Source organism: Serinus canaria, chromosome 5 (assembly GCF_022539315.1).
Source record: "Serinus canaria isolate serCan28SL12 chromosome 5, serCan2020, whole genome shotgun sequence".
NCBI classification, from domain to species: Eukaryota; Metazoa; Chordata; class Aves; order Passeriformes; family Fringillidae; genus Serinus; species Serinus canaria.
The window spans coordinates 2,160,558-2,174,735 of NC_066319.1; the positions used below are offsets into that span (position 1 = coordinate 2,160,558).

Below are 14,178 nucleotides of genomic sequence, written 5' to 3' on the forward strand. Positions count from 1 at the left end.
CTCCGGCGATGGAGCGGCCCCGCCGCTCGGCCCGCCGGGGCTCAGCCCGCGGCCCCTCCGCTCGGCCCGCCGGGGCTCAGCCCGCGGCCCCTCCGCTCGGCCCGCCGGGGCTCAGCCCGCGGCCCCTCCGCTCGGCCCGTCGAAGCTCTCCCCGCGGCCCCTCCGCTCGGCCCGCCGGGGCTCTGCCCGCGGCCCCTCCGCTCGGCCCGTCGAAGCTCTCCCCGCGGCCCGAACCCCGCCGCCCGGGCCCTGTGCGGACGTGGCGCAGCCGGGCCGGGCGCGCTGCCAATGGCCGGGCCGGGGGCGGAGCGGGCCGGGGCGGAGCGGGCCGGGCAGCGGAGCGGAGCGCGGCTGCGAGCCGGGCCGGCGGGGCATGGCGGGCGGCGGGGCGCTGAGGGCGCTGCCCGCGCTGCTGCTGCTGCTGCTGCTGCTGACGGCGGGCGCGCTGGGCAAGCCCACGGCGCGGCAGGAGCGGGCCCGGCCCGGAGCCGCGCAGCACGAGGACCGGGCCGGCTTCCAGTACGACCACGAGGCCTTCCTGGGCAAGGAGGAGGCGCGGAGCTTCGACCAGCTCAGCCCGGAGGAGAGCCGTGAGCGCCTGGGGTGAGCGCCCGGCCCGGGCGGGAGACGTGGCAGGGGGAGGGCCCGAGCTGGGCCCGGGGCGGAGGAGGCGGCAGTCCGGGGCTGCCTGAGTGTCCGAGGGGGCAGCGGGGCCCTGTACCCCACAGTGGTGCCCTGAACCGTAGTGTGGGACCCTATACCCCACAGTGGTGCCCTGAGCCCCAGTGTGATGCTCTTTACCCCAGTGTGGGACCCCGAACGCCACTGTGATGCTCTGTACTCCAGAGTAGTGCCCTGAGCCCCAGTGTGGGACCCTGTACCCCACAGTGGTGCCCTGAACCCCGCTGTCATCCTCTTTACCCCAGTGTAGGTCCCTGTTCTCCAGAGTAGTGTCCTGAGCCCCAGTGTAAGACCCTGTACCCCAGAGTGGTGCCCTGAACCCCGGTGTAGGACCCTGTACTCCAAAGTAGTGCCCTGGACCCCACTGTGATGCTCTGTACCCCGCAGTGGTGCCCTGTACCCCATTGTGGGATCCTGTACCCCAGAGTGGGACCCTGAACCCCACTGTGATGCTCTTTACCCCAAAGTAGTGCCCTGAACTCCACAGTGATGGTCTGAACCCCGCTGTGATGCCCTGTACCCCAGTGTGGGACCCTGTACTCCAGAGTGGCCTGCGGGTCGAACCTCTGGGTTTCGCCTTCTCGCACACCCTGCTGGTTTTGCAAAGGAGCAGCCAGCAATCCATGGCTTTGGTGTTTGTCCCTGCTGCCTTTTCTGGCCCCACAGCAGTAAGGCTCTCAGAGGGAGCTGTCGTACCGTGTGTTGGACCTGCTGCCAGAGGGCTTTGCTGTTGCTGCTCCCAGCCTCTGGGACACTTGCCCACACCGTATCAGTGTTAATCGAGTTTAAACCATTCCCTCTCTACAAGTCCACTTCAAGCATCTTCCCACTTGTGCCTTCTTTGCTCACAGTGTTTCAGCTGCTATTACTTCCATGCAACTCTTTATGCAAAGGGCAGGGACCATGCCTGACTTTACTGCTTCTCCCTGCTTTACTCCTACAGGAAGCCAGATCACTAAGCAGAACTAAATTTAATAGGAGTTAAAGAAAGATCCTTTAATGTAGTTACCACGAAGAAGATTGCTTAAAATACCTGCATGTTCTCACTAAGATTCCCCCCCTGCCTTCTCTTCCATAGGGAGTGGCACTTGCTAATTTTCTGTCTAGTCCTACCATGAGCAGTAGCACTGCAATCTCACTGAGTAATCTCTTGATCCTTCTCAAAGCTATCACTGCTTTTACCTGTCTCAGTGAGTAAACAGATGAAGTGATTACCAGAAATGATCGATTTCATCCTCATTGTTTCAAGAAGGAGCAAAAGAAACCATGCTCTCAGTATACATGGCTCTGCCCTAGATTCTCATCAGTTGTTTTACCAAAATGGATATGCCCTCCTAATATTGGTCTGCACTTACTGGTACAGATAATTCAGTCAGGGATATGATTTAACAATACAGGTGTTTTAAAACAATTTTTCCAAATTGTAAAGCAAGGGAAGAAGTTTTAACTTCCATTGATCTCACTGATTGCCCTTTGGGGGTGTGGCACAGACACTTTAAAGTACAGCCACAGTCAGTAATTACCTTTTAAATAGACATGACTGAAGTGGCTCTCTGAGGACACGTTTTGGGTGAGCACTGTGCATCTCAGCATCAGGGATGTGGCTCCAGGGGGGCCTTTGGGAAAGTTTAATAACTTCCAGCATTCCCCAACCTTGTAATTTTGGATAGCAGCACACTGGGAGGTAAAGAGAGGATTAAAGAAAAACATCGGTGGCTTAATGGTCATATGCTGAACCCCTTCTCCCCATTTTTGTTAGGGGCAACTTCTGTAGTGGGTTACAAACAGAGTCACTTCTCAGCAAGAGACTGCTCTTAGGAAGAAGGCAGATTTAATTAAAAGCTATTTTTAAATGATTTCTGAGAGAAAACAGAAACATCCAATCTGCTGCTGTATTTATAAAGCATTTTACCTTGCTCAGGGAATGTGGCAGCACATTGGTCATCCCAATAATAACAGCAAAAAGTGAAGTGCACACAACAGCTTTTTACCTGTGCCTTTGTGAGCCTGTAGACTTGTTTTATTGTCCCCAAGACTGTTTTATTGTCCCCAGCTTCAGCTGAGAAGTGGGGTGGAGTAGTGCACATGGATGCAATGGACCTATAAGAACAGATGAAAAGGAGAAGACATGAAACATTTTCTGGTACACAGCCCTGACTTCTTTCATGTTATACATTGCCAAGAGCTACCAGCATAATCGTTTAATACCTTAACAGTAGAAAGAAATAGCAGTTAAACAAATGAAATTAAATTCATTGTGAGGAAAATCTGGTGACAAATAGAGTCCATCATGCAAGGAAAGGGACCACTGGCAATGGATAGAGAAGAGAAAAGGTTTTCTAATCAGTTCATCCACACTTCACTAATTCAGAAAGGAAATTCAGCAGCCCCCTTTTTGCTCCATAACTCAAACAGCATTTTCATAATGTCAGTCTGATACTATCAGACTCGCACAAGATTGCTGGAAGTTCAGCAGAAGCTGCCGCTGATATTTCAGCAACCACTTTTGTAACAAAGGCATGGGCAGAGACATTGCTTCACTACTTGGGCAGTTCCAGTTAGCCAAATGTGGTTTCTTAGTGGAGAACCAAGATGTGGAATTGAAAAGAATGTTTAGAAGTGCAGATCTTTTTCTCTGAGGTTTAGGGAGCTCACCTGTTGAGTGTCAAGTCAGAATTTAGACAAGTCAGCTCCTGCTCTTCCCCCTGCATTCCATAGGCATGGCATGAGCTGGCCACTGGGTGAGGCACAAGGCACCTGTGGACAGGCTGTCCCTGCACCTCATGGGCAGGGTGCTGATGTGCCCAAAGCCAGCCTGGATGTGCCACAGAGCCAAGGTGGATGTGCTCACTTCCAAGAGCAGGCACAGAAGGCAGTTTTTACAAGCTCAGCCCCAAAATGGTGGGGTTTATCAATTGCAGAGAGATTAATTGCAGAGAGATTAGTTGCAGAGAACATAAATGGTAGAGAGAGCATTATCCTTTTTTTTTTTTTTTTTTGAACTGCAGCTGTGTGCAGAATGTTTCACTCCTGCTGATTTCAGCAGTGCTGGCAGCTTTAGACTGGACAGAGGTTTATAGCCCAGCTGCCAGCAATGGCTTCAGACCTGCTGCAGACTTGATTTTGCTTTAGTGAGTAAAAGGCATTCCTGGCAACACCAGCAATACTGGTTTCCTCTGGGAATCAAAGAAAAGAAACAAGTGGAGGGACAGGCATGGAAGGGGAGAGTGTACCTGGTGTACATCCCCAGCATTAGACACTCCTGTACTCACTTCACCCTGATGTCAGCCTGCTGGAAAGCCAAAGGAGAAACTGCAGGTGTCCACCAAGTCCTGGATTTTTGCCCTGGTTGCCTCCAGCAAGTTTGAGTTCAGGCTTTGTCCTGAAGTGAAGTTGGTGTCTCCTGCTCTGAGCCAGCATGGCCACTCCCTGTTGGCAGTGAAGAACAGATGCCCCTAAGACAGGAGGAACAACCTAAGAAAAAGAAAGCCAGGTATTCTCTGCTCACTAATTTTGGTTGTGCAAGTTTCCTTTGAGTTATTCATAGCAATGCTGAATAACAAATAGAGACACATTCCTTAAGATGAGGTGGAAAATGCAGGAAAGCCTTAACCAGTAGGGCAGCTTTAGGAGTTTGGGGCACTCTGTTTTTGTGGAAAATCAGGGCCAGATAAAGATTACTAAAATTGGCCTGACATGCAGTTGGGTTTTAAAGATGCTGATCTCTTTTTACAGGAAGATTGTGGATAGAATAGACGATGACAAAGATGGCTATATCACAACAGAGGAGCTAAAAACCTGGATTAAACGGGTACAGAAACGCTACATCTATGAAAACGTGGCCAAAGTTTGGAAAGACTATGATCTAAACAAGGATGATAAAATTGCCTGGGAAGAATACAAACAAGCTACATATGGTTATTATCTAGGTAAGAGAACAGATTGTATGATCAAGGATTTTTAAGATTATAAAATATGATTTCTTGCTTTGCAGTCAACTGGAGGTTGTTGTCACATTTAGGACTCTTGAAGCTCACATTAAATTTTATGGATGCTCAGAGGTCAAAAGCACTTTTTAGTTATTTATTGCAGCCCTTTGCACATGGGTCACCAGCACGCAGAAGGTTTTGTAGAGGTATCATTAAATATACTGACACAGCTAAATTAAAGTCTCCTCCAGTTAGAAATATATTAATTTTTAACATTAAAAAGGGTACTTTAATTAAAAAATAATATATTGTCTAATTAACTGTATTTGTGAATTTAGTCTCTAAAATCCTAAGTCTAGATGTTAAAAATGCAGTTTGTGTCTAAGCTATAGCAAAGTTATTGATTAAAATAATTCTTGCAGAATAACATGCTTCAGACTGTGATCAACAGCAAATGAAAATCCTTAACAAATCAGGCAAAATAAACATTTATTAAAAAATATACCTGAATTCCCTCCACCCCCCTCCACATTTTCCCTTTGCTTTTATAAGTTAATGAAGGAAGAGGAGGAGAAGAGATCACTTAAGCTAAAGGGCAATACTGACAGAGCAACAAATCAGTATTAATTGACCATTTATACTTACTGGAAATGAGAAAACAATATTTACCTACCACAGAGGCAGTTTCTAGAGCAAGCTTCCTGTAGCAGTAATAATTCCAAAGTCTACCTTAGATTTAAATGGAGTTTGTTACATTTGTGGAAGGAAATATTAGACACACAGTCCCTGCAGAATTATCCCTGGAACCCTTCTCAGCCTTTTGTCTTTGCTCCCTCTAAGCACCAAGATCTGGAGAGCAGCATTGTGGGCTTGTGTTAATGAATTCTTAAAATTCCCATCTGTAATTCCTGGCCCAGTCTTTTTCACCTGTGTTTGTCTCTCAGCATGTGAATTGTGAAATTGTTATGAGTATTTATCATTTTTAAAGTCAGTTTAATGGTCCTATTTAAAAAAAATTATATCAAATACCATTCCTTTTATGCCACTGAACACTCTGAAAAAATGTCATTGTTTTAAACAGAAAATAATTGTTAGGTTCCCTGTAGCAGAGGCGTAGCATTGAGATAATTTCAGTCAGTTTGCCTCCTTCTGAAATCACATTTCCTTGGTTTGCTCTTCTTGAAGCTGAAAAGTTGTGTGGATCATATTGATTCCTAAAGAAGAAGAAAACTTCTGTGAATGAAGTCTACCCCAGATATTGCCTCAGTGGTGCTTGTAAAGGTAGATTAAAAAAAAAAATCTGTGAGAAAATACTGCAAAATCAATTATTCTGGATTGTAACAGAAGGCTTGCTCAGAAATTTTGACTCCTACTACTGTCACCTTTAAAAATCAAACCAAGTATTTGAGCCCTGAATTTAAAACTTCATGGGGAAGAGAATTTCCATTTAGAACAAGAACTATTCTGGCAATAAACCCTTTTATTTCTAGACTCAAACAGCTTTGTTTTGCTAGTATGTTTTAAAGGAAAACACCTCTGAGATCATCTTGATTTGTCTGCAGAAAATCCAGAAGAATTCCAAGATGCAACTGATCAGCACAGTTTTAAGAAAATGCTGCCCAGAGATGAAAGACGATTCAAAAGTGCAGATCTGGATGGAGACTTGGCTGCCACTCGTGAAGAGTTCACTGCTTTCCTGCACCCAGAGGAGTTTGAGCACATGAAAAACATTGTTGTCTTAGTAAGCAAAGCAAAATCAATGCCATTGTTTGCACTTTTATGGGTGAACTTTGAAGGCTTCTCTCACTTCTCCAGGCAGGGTTTAGGAAGAGACACACACATAATAGCTAAGTGGGGAACAGAAAGGGGTGCCTTTCTTGGTACTCACTTGGTTGAGAAGTCTCAACATAAGAAAGACTTTTTAAGTGCACTTAGACAGCTCCTAAATGGAATCAAGAAACAATCTTGGGCACAGACTTAAACCAAAATAAAAGGAGGGTGTGCTGACGTGTAGCAGCTGAGTGTTTCATGCAAGCTGGTATCTGCCCCTAACATAAGCAGTTCATTCATACAGGGAATGTTTTCAACATGAAAGGATATTTTTATATTCATTGTGTAAACAACAGTCTCACTGGATTTAGTGAGACTACATTCACTTGTGTACAGGGGCAGGTCAAGGCCTCAGAACATTAAATTATCAAAGGCAGGTAGGTAATCAGAGCTCTCCGTTTTTTCTTGATGACCTTCATGCAAAATTGTTTTCCAGGAAACCTTAGAAGACATAGACAAAAACGAGGATGGTTTTGTGGATCAAGATGAGTACATTGGTAAGTGTTGTTACTTGTTTCTTGTATAACACCCAGTCCATTTTTCCATCTTCTCTCAAATTGGCAGAAGCATTAACAACCCAGAGCAAACAGTTCAACTATTTTATACCAACCAACCGTCCCAGAAAGTTTAATTTCATTTTAGGTAGATAGCAACGTGACCAGGAAAAATTCCTCACGCTTCACAACACAAAATTCTCCTCTTGTTCTTATTTAACTCGGCTAAGAGTTATATGAGAACAAAAGAAGAGAATGTGGAATAATATTTTTCATGGCAGGGATATTCTTTGTATATTGCACCATGTTAACTGGTGTTTGAAGGCATTGTTTAGAAATGCAGGAGGATCAGAAAATGAATTAGTCTTTTCCGAAATAAATGGGTTTGAATGGTTTGGATGGTTCTCAAATATCCAAAACACCTGGGAATCAACCATTGCAAAAAGAGAAAGTTCACCTTGTTCCTACTAGGATTTTTTTCGTAGTTTAATTAGTGAGTAAAGCCCATACTTCTGTACTGATGATGCCATTATATTTTGATGAGTTTTAAATCCAGAAAGTAGCACTAAGAAGGCATTAGTGCAAAGTTGGATGAAGCTTTCTGTTTCCAGTGGTGCTATAAAGATCACTTCACATAGAATCAGGAACAATATACACACGCTAATTAATGGCAGGGGGTTCTGTTCCTTGTAAATTATATTTAGCCCAGAAAGTGAATGCTATTCATCTATGACTGAAATAACAGAGCAGCATAATTTCCACAGTAATTTCAGTTCATTCAGTGACATTACCTACATATAATTATAAGGTAATTGTCAACATTTGTTACCATGTGAATGCTGGTTTTTCTTGTCTTCTATAGATAGGAACATAGAATGTTCTAGTCACGATCACCCCACATTGGCAAGGATGATAAAAATCAAATTGACAGGACATGTCAGTTGCTTCAAATAAACAATATAATTTGCACTTTAAAAAATGAAAAAAGAAAGTGAATGTGTTGTCTGAAGTTTTCTTCCTGAGTTGAGAAAACTATGCTTAAAATATTCCTACTTTCCTTTTTCAGGTGTATTTTTTTTAATTTTGATGAAGTTGGGATTAAGAAACCAACAGAAAACTAAATCGCTTCTTTGGTAGTTTATAAGGAGCAACAAAAAGAAGTCCAAAAATTTCAGTCTGTAGATGGAGTATTTGTTGGGGAAATTTGTTGAATGATCCCACCCTCCTTTCCCTTCTTTCCTCCCATTTTGTCTTTTGCAAAATTTGGTTTAGATTTACACAGGCAGCTGAGCAAAATACCTATAAAAATGTTGAGCACAGAGAACTAAATTCTCGCTGTGCATGGGCAGGTAACAGAGTATTTCAGGGACACTGGGGACAGTGACAATGGAGAGCCTCAGCCCAGTGTACACACTCACACTGCAGGGTCAGGGGTGTTATTCCTGCCTTGGAATTCAGCATTTATGTTTCCCACAGACACCAGCCAGCCTCTGACCCTCACACCATCCATGTGGGTACACTTTTCTTTAGCACATCTTTGAAAACCAAATCCAAAAGGCACTGGAGAGGAGAGGAGCAGTATCACAAAGCAGGCTTTAATTCTAAATAGAGAAGTGGAAGGCTTGAGGAATAAGATGAGTAGGGAAGGATTTGCCACAGTGACTAGAAGAATGACAGACCCACCATTCATGATGTAGAAAGCCCTGTGACGTAAAGAACATTTAGAAGTCTGTTGGTTTTAATAATCACTGCTGCTCTCCTGTGTTAATGCAGAAAGCAGCTGCCAATGTGGTGTGGTCCTACCAGTGCTCCCCAAAATGTAGCACAGGAGTGATATGCAGAGCAGCTGGTGTGTGTAACCTCTGCATCCTGTCACAAACAGTGCTCCCTCCCCAGGTCCCAGCCTGGGACAATGCACTGTGCCCGTGGCTCCTCACACAATGCACCATGACTCCTGACTTCTCCAGCTCATTCCTGGAAGAGTGTCTTCTGCTGGAATGTGCTGCAGCACTGCATGGTTAAAAGAGAGCTGATCTCCTGAGTTGAATGTCTCTCACACAAGACTTCTCTAAAAGCAGTACAAATGCATGCAGGTTCCATTTAGCAATTTTTGTTTGCCTAAATTCCCCCTGTGCCTTTTTTCCTGTAATCACTCTGCTGGCTGGAGTCTGATCTTATCCACAAAGACATTTGCTGGCAGGGACAAGATAAAATGGCTGAGTTGCTTTCTCCCCATGTGACCAAGCCTACCTCTAAAGCTTAAGACTGCTGTTCAACCAAAGATCCTTAGAGGATTTTGTTCATTCTGAAATTCAGATGATGGCCTTTGAACATGTTAGCTCTCCTGTTAGCCCCACCAGAATTTCACAGGTATGATACAGGGTGCTGTGAGAATGGGCAGAATCACCAGCAGTGAAGAAATAGGGCTGAGAGAAGATACAGCTACTGTATCTACACCCCACACTTCTCTTTCTGTACAGAGACACTGTGCAAAGAGTGAAAAACTGAGGAACACTGTGAAAATATCTTTATTTTGTGCTTAATTTGCCAAGTAAATAGGACTCAAGTAAGACCCTTATTTCCTCTCCAGCTGATATGTTTGCAAATGAAGAGGGTGGACCAGAGCCCGACTGGGTGATTACAGAGCGTGAGCAGTTTTCAGATTTTCGTGATCTCAACAAGGATGGAAAGATGGACAAAGATGAGATCCAGCACTGGATCCTCCCCCAGGACTATGACCATGCACTAGCTGAAGCCAGGCATTTAGTCTATGAATCTGATGTAGACAAGGTATGTGGTGCTCCAGTGCTGTTTTTAAAGAAGTTATATAGGGTCTTGTGGGTTTTTTAAAATAATGTAGACGTGGTATGTGGTCCTCCAGTGTTGTTTGTTGTTTTCAAAGAAGTTATATAGAGTCTTGTGGGTTTTTTAAAATACCAGTGTGCAAGAATTTATTCCTAATAATTTTTCTTTAGAGGCTAGACTTGTGGATTAATGTTTCCATGCCAATTTCAGTTGGTAGTGTTAGAATTATGAAGTAGTAAAACACAGTTTATCAGCTCTAGAAGGTCCCTTGGCTTTCATTAGGTGAGATGAGAAACTATCAGTATTTTAACACATCAAAAAATACTCTTTTTCCTTTAAGAGTGGTCATTACTTTTGTATGTTAATATAGACTAAAAGAGGAAAATAAACTTACATTTAGATACACCTTGTGCTTAAATGTAGGTGTAGCAAAACCACTCTCAGTTCTATATTCAAGCACATACCTTTCACTTAAACACTGACTCTGATGAGGGACATACATTCCAGATGGTGGTCTTCAGAAGGGTAATGCAAACAAACTTGGAACCTAAAGCCAAAATGCTCTGAACACAGAAAGTAAACTGCTGACATAAGTAACCACCTTCCACAAAGTGCAGCAGAGGATTTTGGTGTTTACAATCAGGAAGGTGAACCAAACCACAGGGCAAAACTGTGTACCAGGTAATCCACTGTTAAACTACTGTTCCTGCTGCTTGGCATTACAAAGAACTTTCAGTTAGCAGTTTGACCTACCTGAAGCCTGTGGGACTTCTGTCTTCCACTGAGGCCCAAATTTCACTCACTGTGACAGCTACAAGTGATTGCTGAACCTGCAGTCTGCTGCTGTGAAGAACTGTCTGTTTCCCAGGGCTCTTGCAAGTCTGTGCTGGTGTGTCTTTGACTTAGTTCTGAAAATATTCTTACAGAAGTTGTGGTTTTTTTTTTTTTTTTTCCTTCTACCAGGATCAAAAACTAACAAAAGAGGAAATTCTAGACAACTGGAATATGTTTGTTGGAAGTCAAGCTACTAATTATGGGGAGGACCTCACAAGAAACCATGATGAGCTATGATACAGTGTGCCAACCAGTGTGCCACACATCTTTTCTCCACCTTACTGAAATCATCGTGTCCATCCCCTCCTGGAGGGAAGATGGGCAAGGGACACTCACAACTGAATGACCTGCATTAATATTATTTTTAACATGCCAGCTTATTACCTCAGAAACCACGTAGAAATAGCTTTTTTACTTTCACATGGTTAAATACAATCTATAGTTACTACAGTTTTATTTTTGAAAAAATTAAGAAGGTAACTTTTCTGAATAGGTTAGAGCCTGACATGCAAAAGGCACTTCTAAAAACATTGCAAAGATCTTTAATAGCCAAGTATTTTCTTCAAATACCCACTTTTACCATAGTGAAATGCACCTAGGATTAGACCCCTAATTAAATTATTTAGTTTTCTTTTCTAATAGCATGTAACAGTTTAGAGGTAACCCTTTGAGCCTCCTGCCCAGAGAAGTGTTTGATACCAGCTTTGTCTGCACACAGTTGCTGTGTGCCAGTTGGGTCAGTGCTGCTGCAGGAGTGTCCAGCAGCCCCTGGCTCCTACTTCAGTGTGCAAATGCACGGGTGGCCTTGTCCCTGAGCCTGGCATTCCCAGGCAGGGATGCAGAGTCCAGCCTGGCAGCTGCTCCTTCCACAACAGGGTAATGTACAGCTGTTTGTGGGCCCTTGGCCTTGCTGCTTCCTGGGAGGAGTTGTGCCACATAGAGCATAATTTATCTCCTGCTTTTCACACTTTACCCCAGCCCTACTCTTGTTCACACAGTGTGAATGGCAGCAGCTCTGTGATGGAGAAGGAATGAGACATATCACCCCTCTGGGCCTTCTGTCTCCTCTGCCACTAAGAGGAGAGGACAGATTCTTGTGGCTGAACTTCTGGGTTTGTGTGTATATACCTGTAACTCTAAAGACAGCTCTCCTTCCAAAAAAGGGGGAAGCTTTCCACATAGGTGCTTGATTTTTTACTGTATAATGTGAGTTGTTACACGTTTATTTTTATATAACCAACTTCTCTAAGTTTGGTTGTTTTTAACTGTACTGGTTTTAAAAGAAGCACAATAAAACCAATACTTCTTTTTACTGTGAAGGTGCAATAACACTAACAGATTAGCAGAGAGATGATGTGAAAATACAAACCAAGCCTTTAAAGCCAGTAGTTCCCAAAGCACTGGGATGGTCATTTCCAAAAGCATCTGGACATACAACCCCGACTGTTTTTTGTCACCTCATTAAATAAAAAGAAAAGCTAAAAAGAAGTGCATTATACATAGTAGCTGTAACTAGAATTTGTTCTGGACCCTAGTACTGGGAGATCAGGACTCCACAGCAGTGTTCTCTGGGAGGTTCCTGGGAGGTTTGGTGTAAAACATCACACCCTGGTCCCATAACCATCCAGAGGGGAGCTTTGAGACTCCCAGGCTGTGAGACACTTCAGCAGTTCAACACATTTGTAAAAATCATCAGGAGGCAGTGCAGAACTGTGACCTCTTTGAACAGTGTCATTTTTATAAGGTCACAGAACTGTGGTGCAATATTTTACATCTTGCAGTTGAAGATAATTAAATGTAGATTGCTGAGTCTGACAGAAATGACATGTGCTTGCTGGCACCACCACTAAGCTTTTGGGGTTCATGTCTTGTGACATTGCCAGCAATGTCTCTGAAAACTCCCTACCTCTCCCACTAGCATACAGTAGGGCAAATGTCATCAAAGTGAACTGGTTTTGCTTTTACAGCACCCTCAAGTTAAATAAAAGCCTAAATGCAGTGTTATCTGGGAAGCAATAAAATTGTATCTTGGCACGTGTAAATGATTATATATTTTCTTTATGGCTTGGATTTGGAAAGGTTTATTGTACTCAATAATCCTAACAATCTTTATCAAACTAACACATTTTGCTAGCAGATTTTCAGTACTCTCTGTGCACTCAGATTATCTTCTACTGTTTCAGGAAACAATACCTTAAAAGACCTCAAAAAAACCGCTTGTTTCCTGCAAGTGAAACTGCAGCTCAGACTGGATACTAAGCCAAGGATTTTCACTGGAGCCCAGGGGAAGGTTGTTTCCTCACTCTTGTTGAAATTCAGTGGGAGTTGGGTGCTGAGACACTAAGCATTGTTGCCCTCAGCTAAACATGACACTTCTGAATGCTCTGTGCACCGTCCCAACAAAAAAACCACATCTGTGCTTTGACAAAGCAATCACATTTTCTTCCACATTACTAAATGAATTTGGAACAGAATTAGCAGCACGCAAGAGAAAAATCCTGTTCTCATATTTGTTCTTGATTCCTGTTACTGCTTGGAACACATTGGTATTTTCCAGGGTAAAACTGTGCTTTCATGAGTAAGAATGCTGAAATCAGAGCAGCTTTCCACACAAACAGTAACTGAAAATTCAGATCCAGAAAAAGGTTTTCTTTTTTTTCCCCAAAAGAATGGTACTCAGGTAGCAAATATCCAGCTAGGAAAAAGGCAAATATGCCAATTAGAATGAGGTTTAAATAATCAAATTTTTTATCAATAGTGGGCTATGGGGTCATAGTAAGATTAGGAGCTTTTTTTTAATAAAGCAGAATGTAGAAGCAGTTTTAGAGAACATATGTATCCCTGATGTGATTTCATTTTAAAGGCTCCCCTGTTTCTGCAGTTCTCCATGGTGTTTCTCTTACCAGCCTTCAATAATGGCACAGTACATTCTATGCTCTAAATTTCCCTTTCAAGCTCAATGCACTATGGAAGAGGAACTCCAAAAGAGACTAGAGCTTCTGGGTTTAAATTTAACACTATTTAAGGAAAGCAAACCTTTGCTAGGGGATATAACTGTTAACATTGTGATTTTTCAAGCCTAAGGTTTCTAATGGGGTTTGACTGTTCCAGAGATAACATTTTTTTTCCTAGGTAACATATTTCAACTCATATTATGAGCAAATGTTACAAAATTTTAGTGTAATGTGAAATACTGAAATGTCAGATAGCATTATTTATCTTCTTAATATGACTAAAACCATTAATTGCTGGGAGCCATACTTCATCCCAGCAACATGAAAATCCATTTTGTGCCTATCCTGTCAGTTATTGCCGATTTTCTTAATCAATTGTGACACAGTGAAATTCTGTTGGGAAGCATGTTTATATATTTCCAGCTGCAGGTTCTGTATGGTAACTTATTACACAGATCCTCCATTAACTCAGTTTTTTCACCATGACTGTGCCACAATACATCAAAGGTGCATTTTTCTTACTTAGATATCTGGAATAGCCATTATTATTGCCCATGCAGTTTTAATTATTGGAATTTATGAAATGAGCTAAGTGGCTCATGTTCATTGTCTTATAATTCCATTTAATGATTCAGTCAGGTTGAATCTGTC

The 14,178-nt window shown here is 43.1% G+C and overlaps 1 protein-coding gene across 1 annotated transcript; it reads left to right on the forward strand.

Annotated features, from left to right (window-relative positions):
- Positions 1 to 373: 373 nt before the first annotated feature.
- Positions 374 to 13,047, forward strand: RCN1 (reticulocalbin 1). Its single transcript, XM_030240770.2, has 6 exons — positions 374 to 603; positions 4,417 to 4,610; positions 6,173 to 6,351; positions 6,877 to 6,937; positions 9,525 to 9,724; positions 10,703 to 13,047. The coding sequence occupies exons 1-6, from the start codon at positions 374 to 376 to the stop codon at positions 10,808 to 10,810; spliced, it is 972 nt and encodes a 323-aa protein (XP_030096630.2). The 3' UTR covers positions 10,811 to 13,047.
- The last annotated feature ends 1,131 nt before the right edge of the window (positions 13,048 to 14,178 follow it).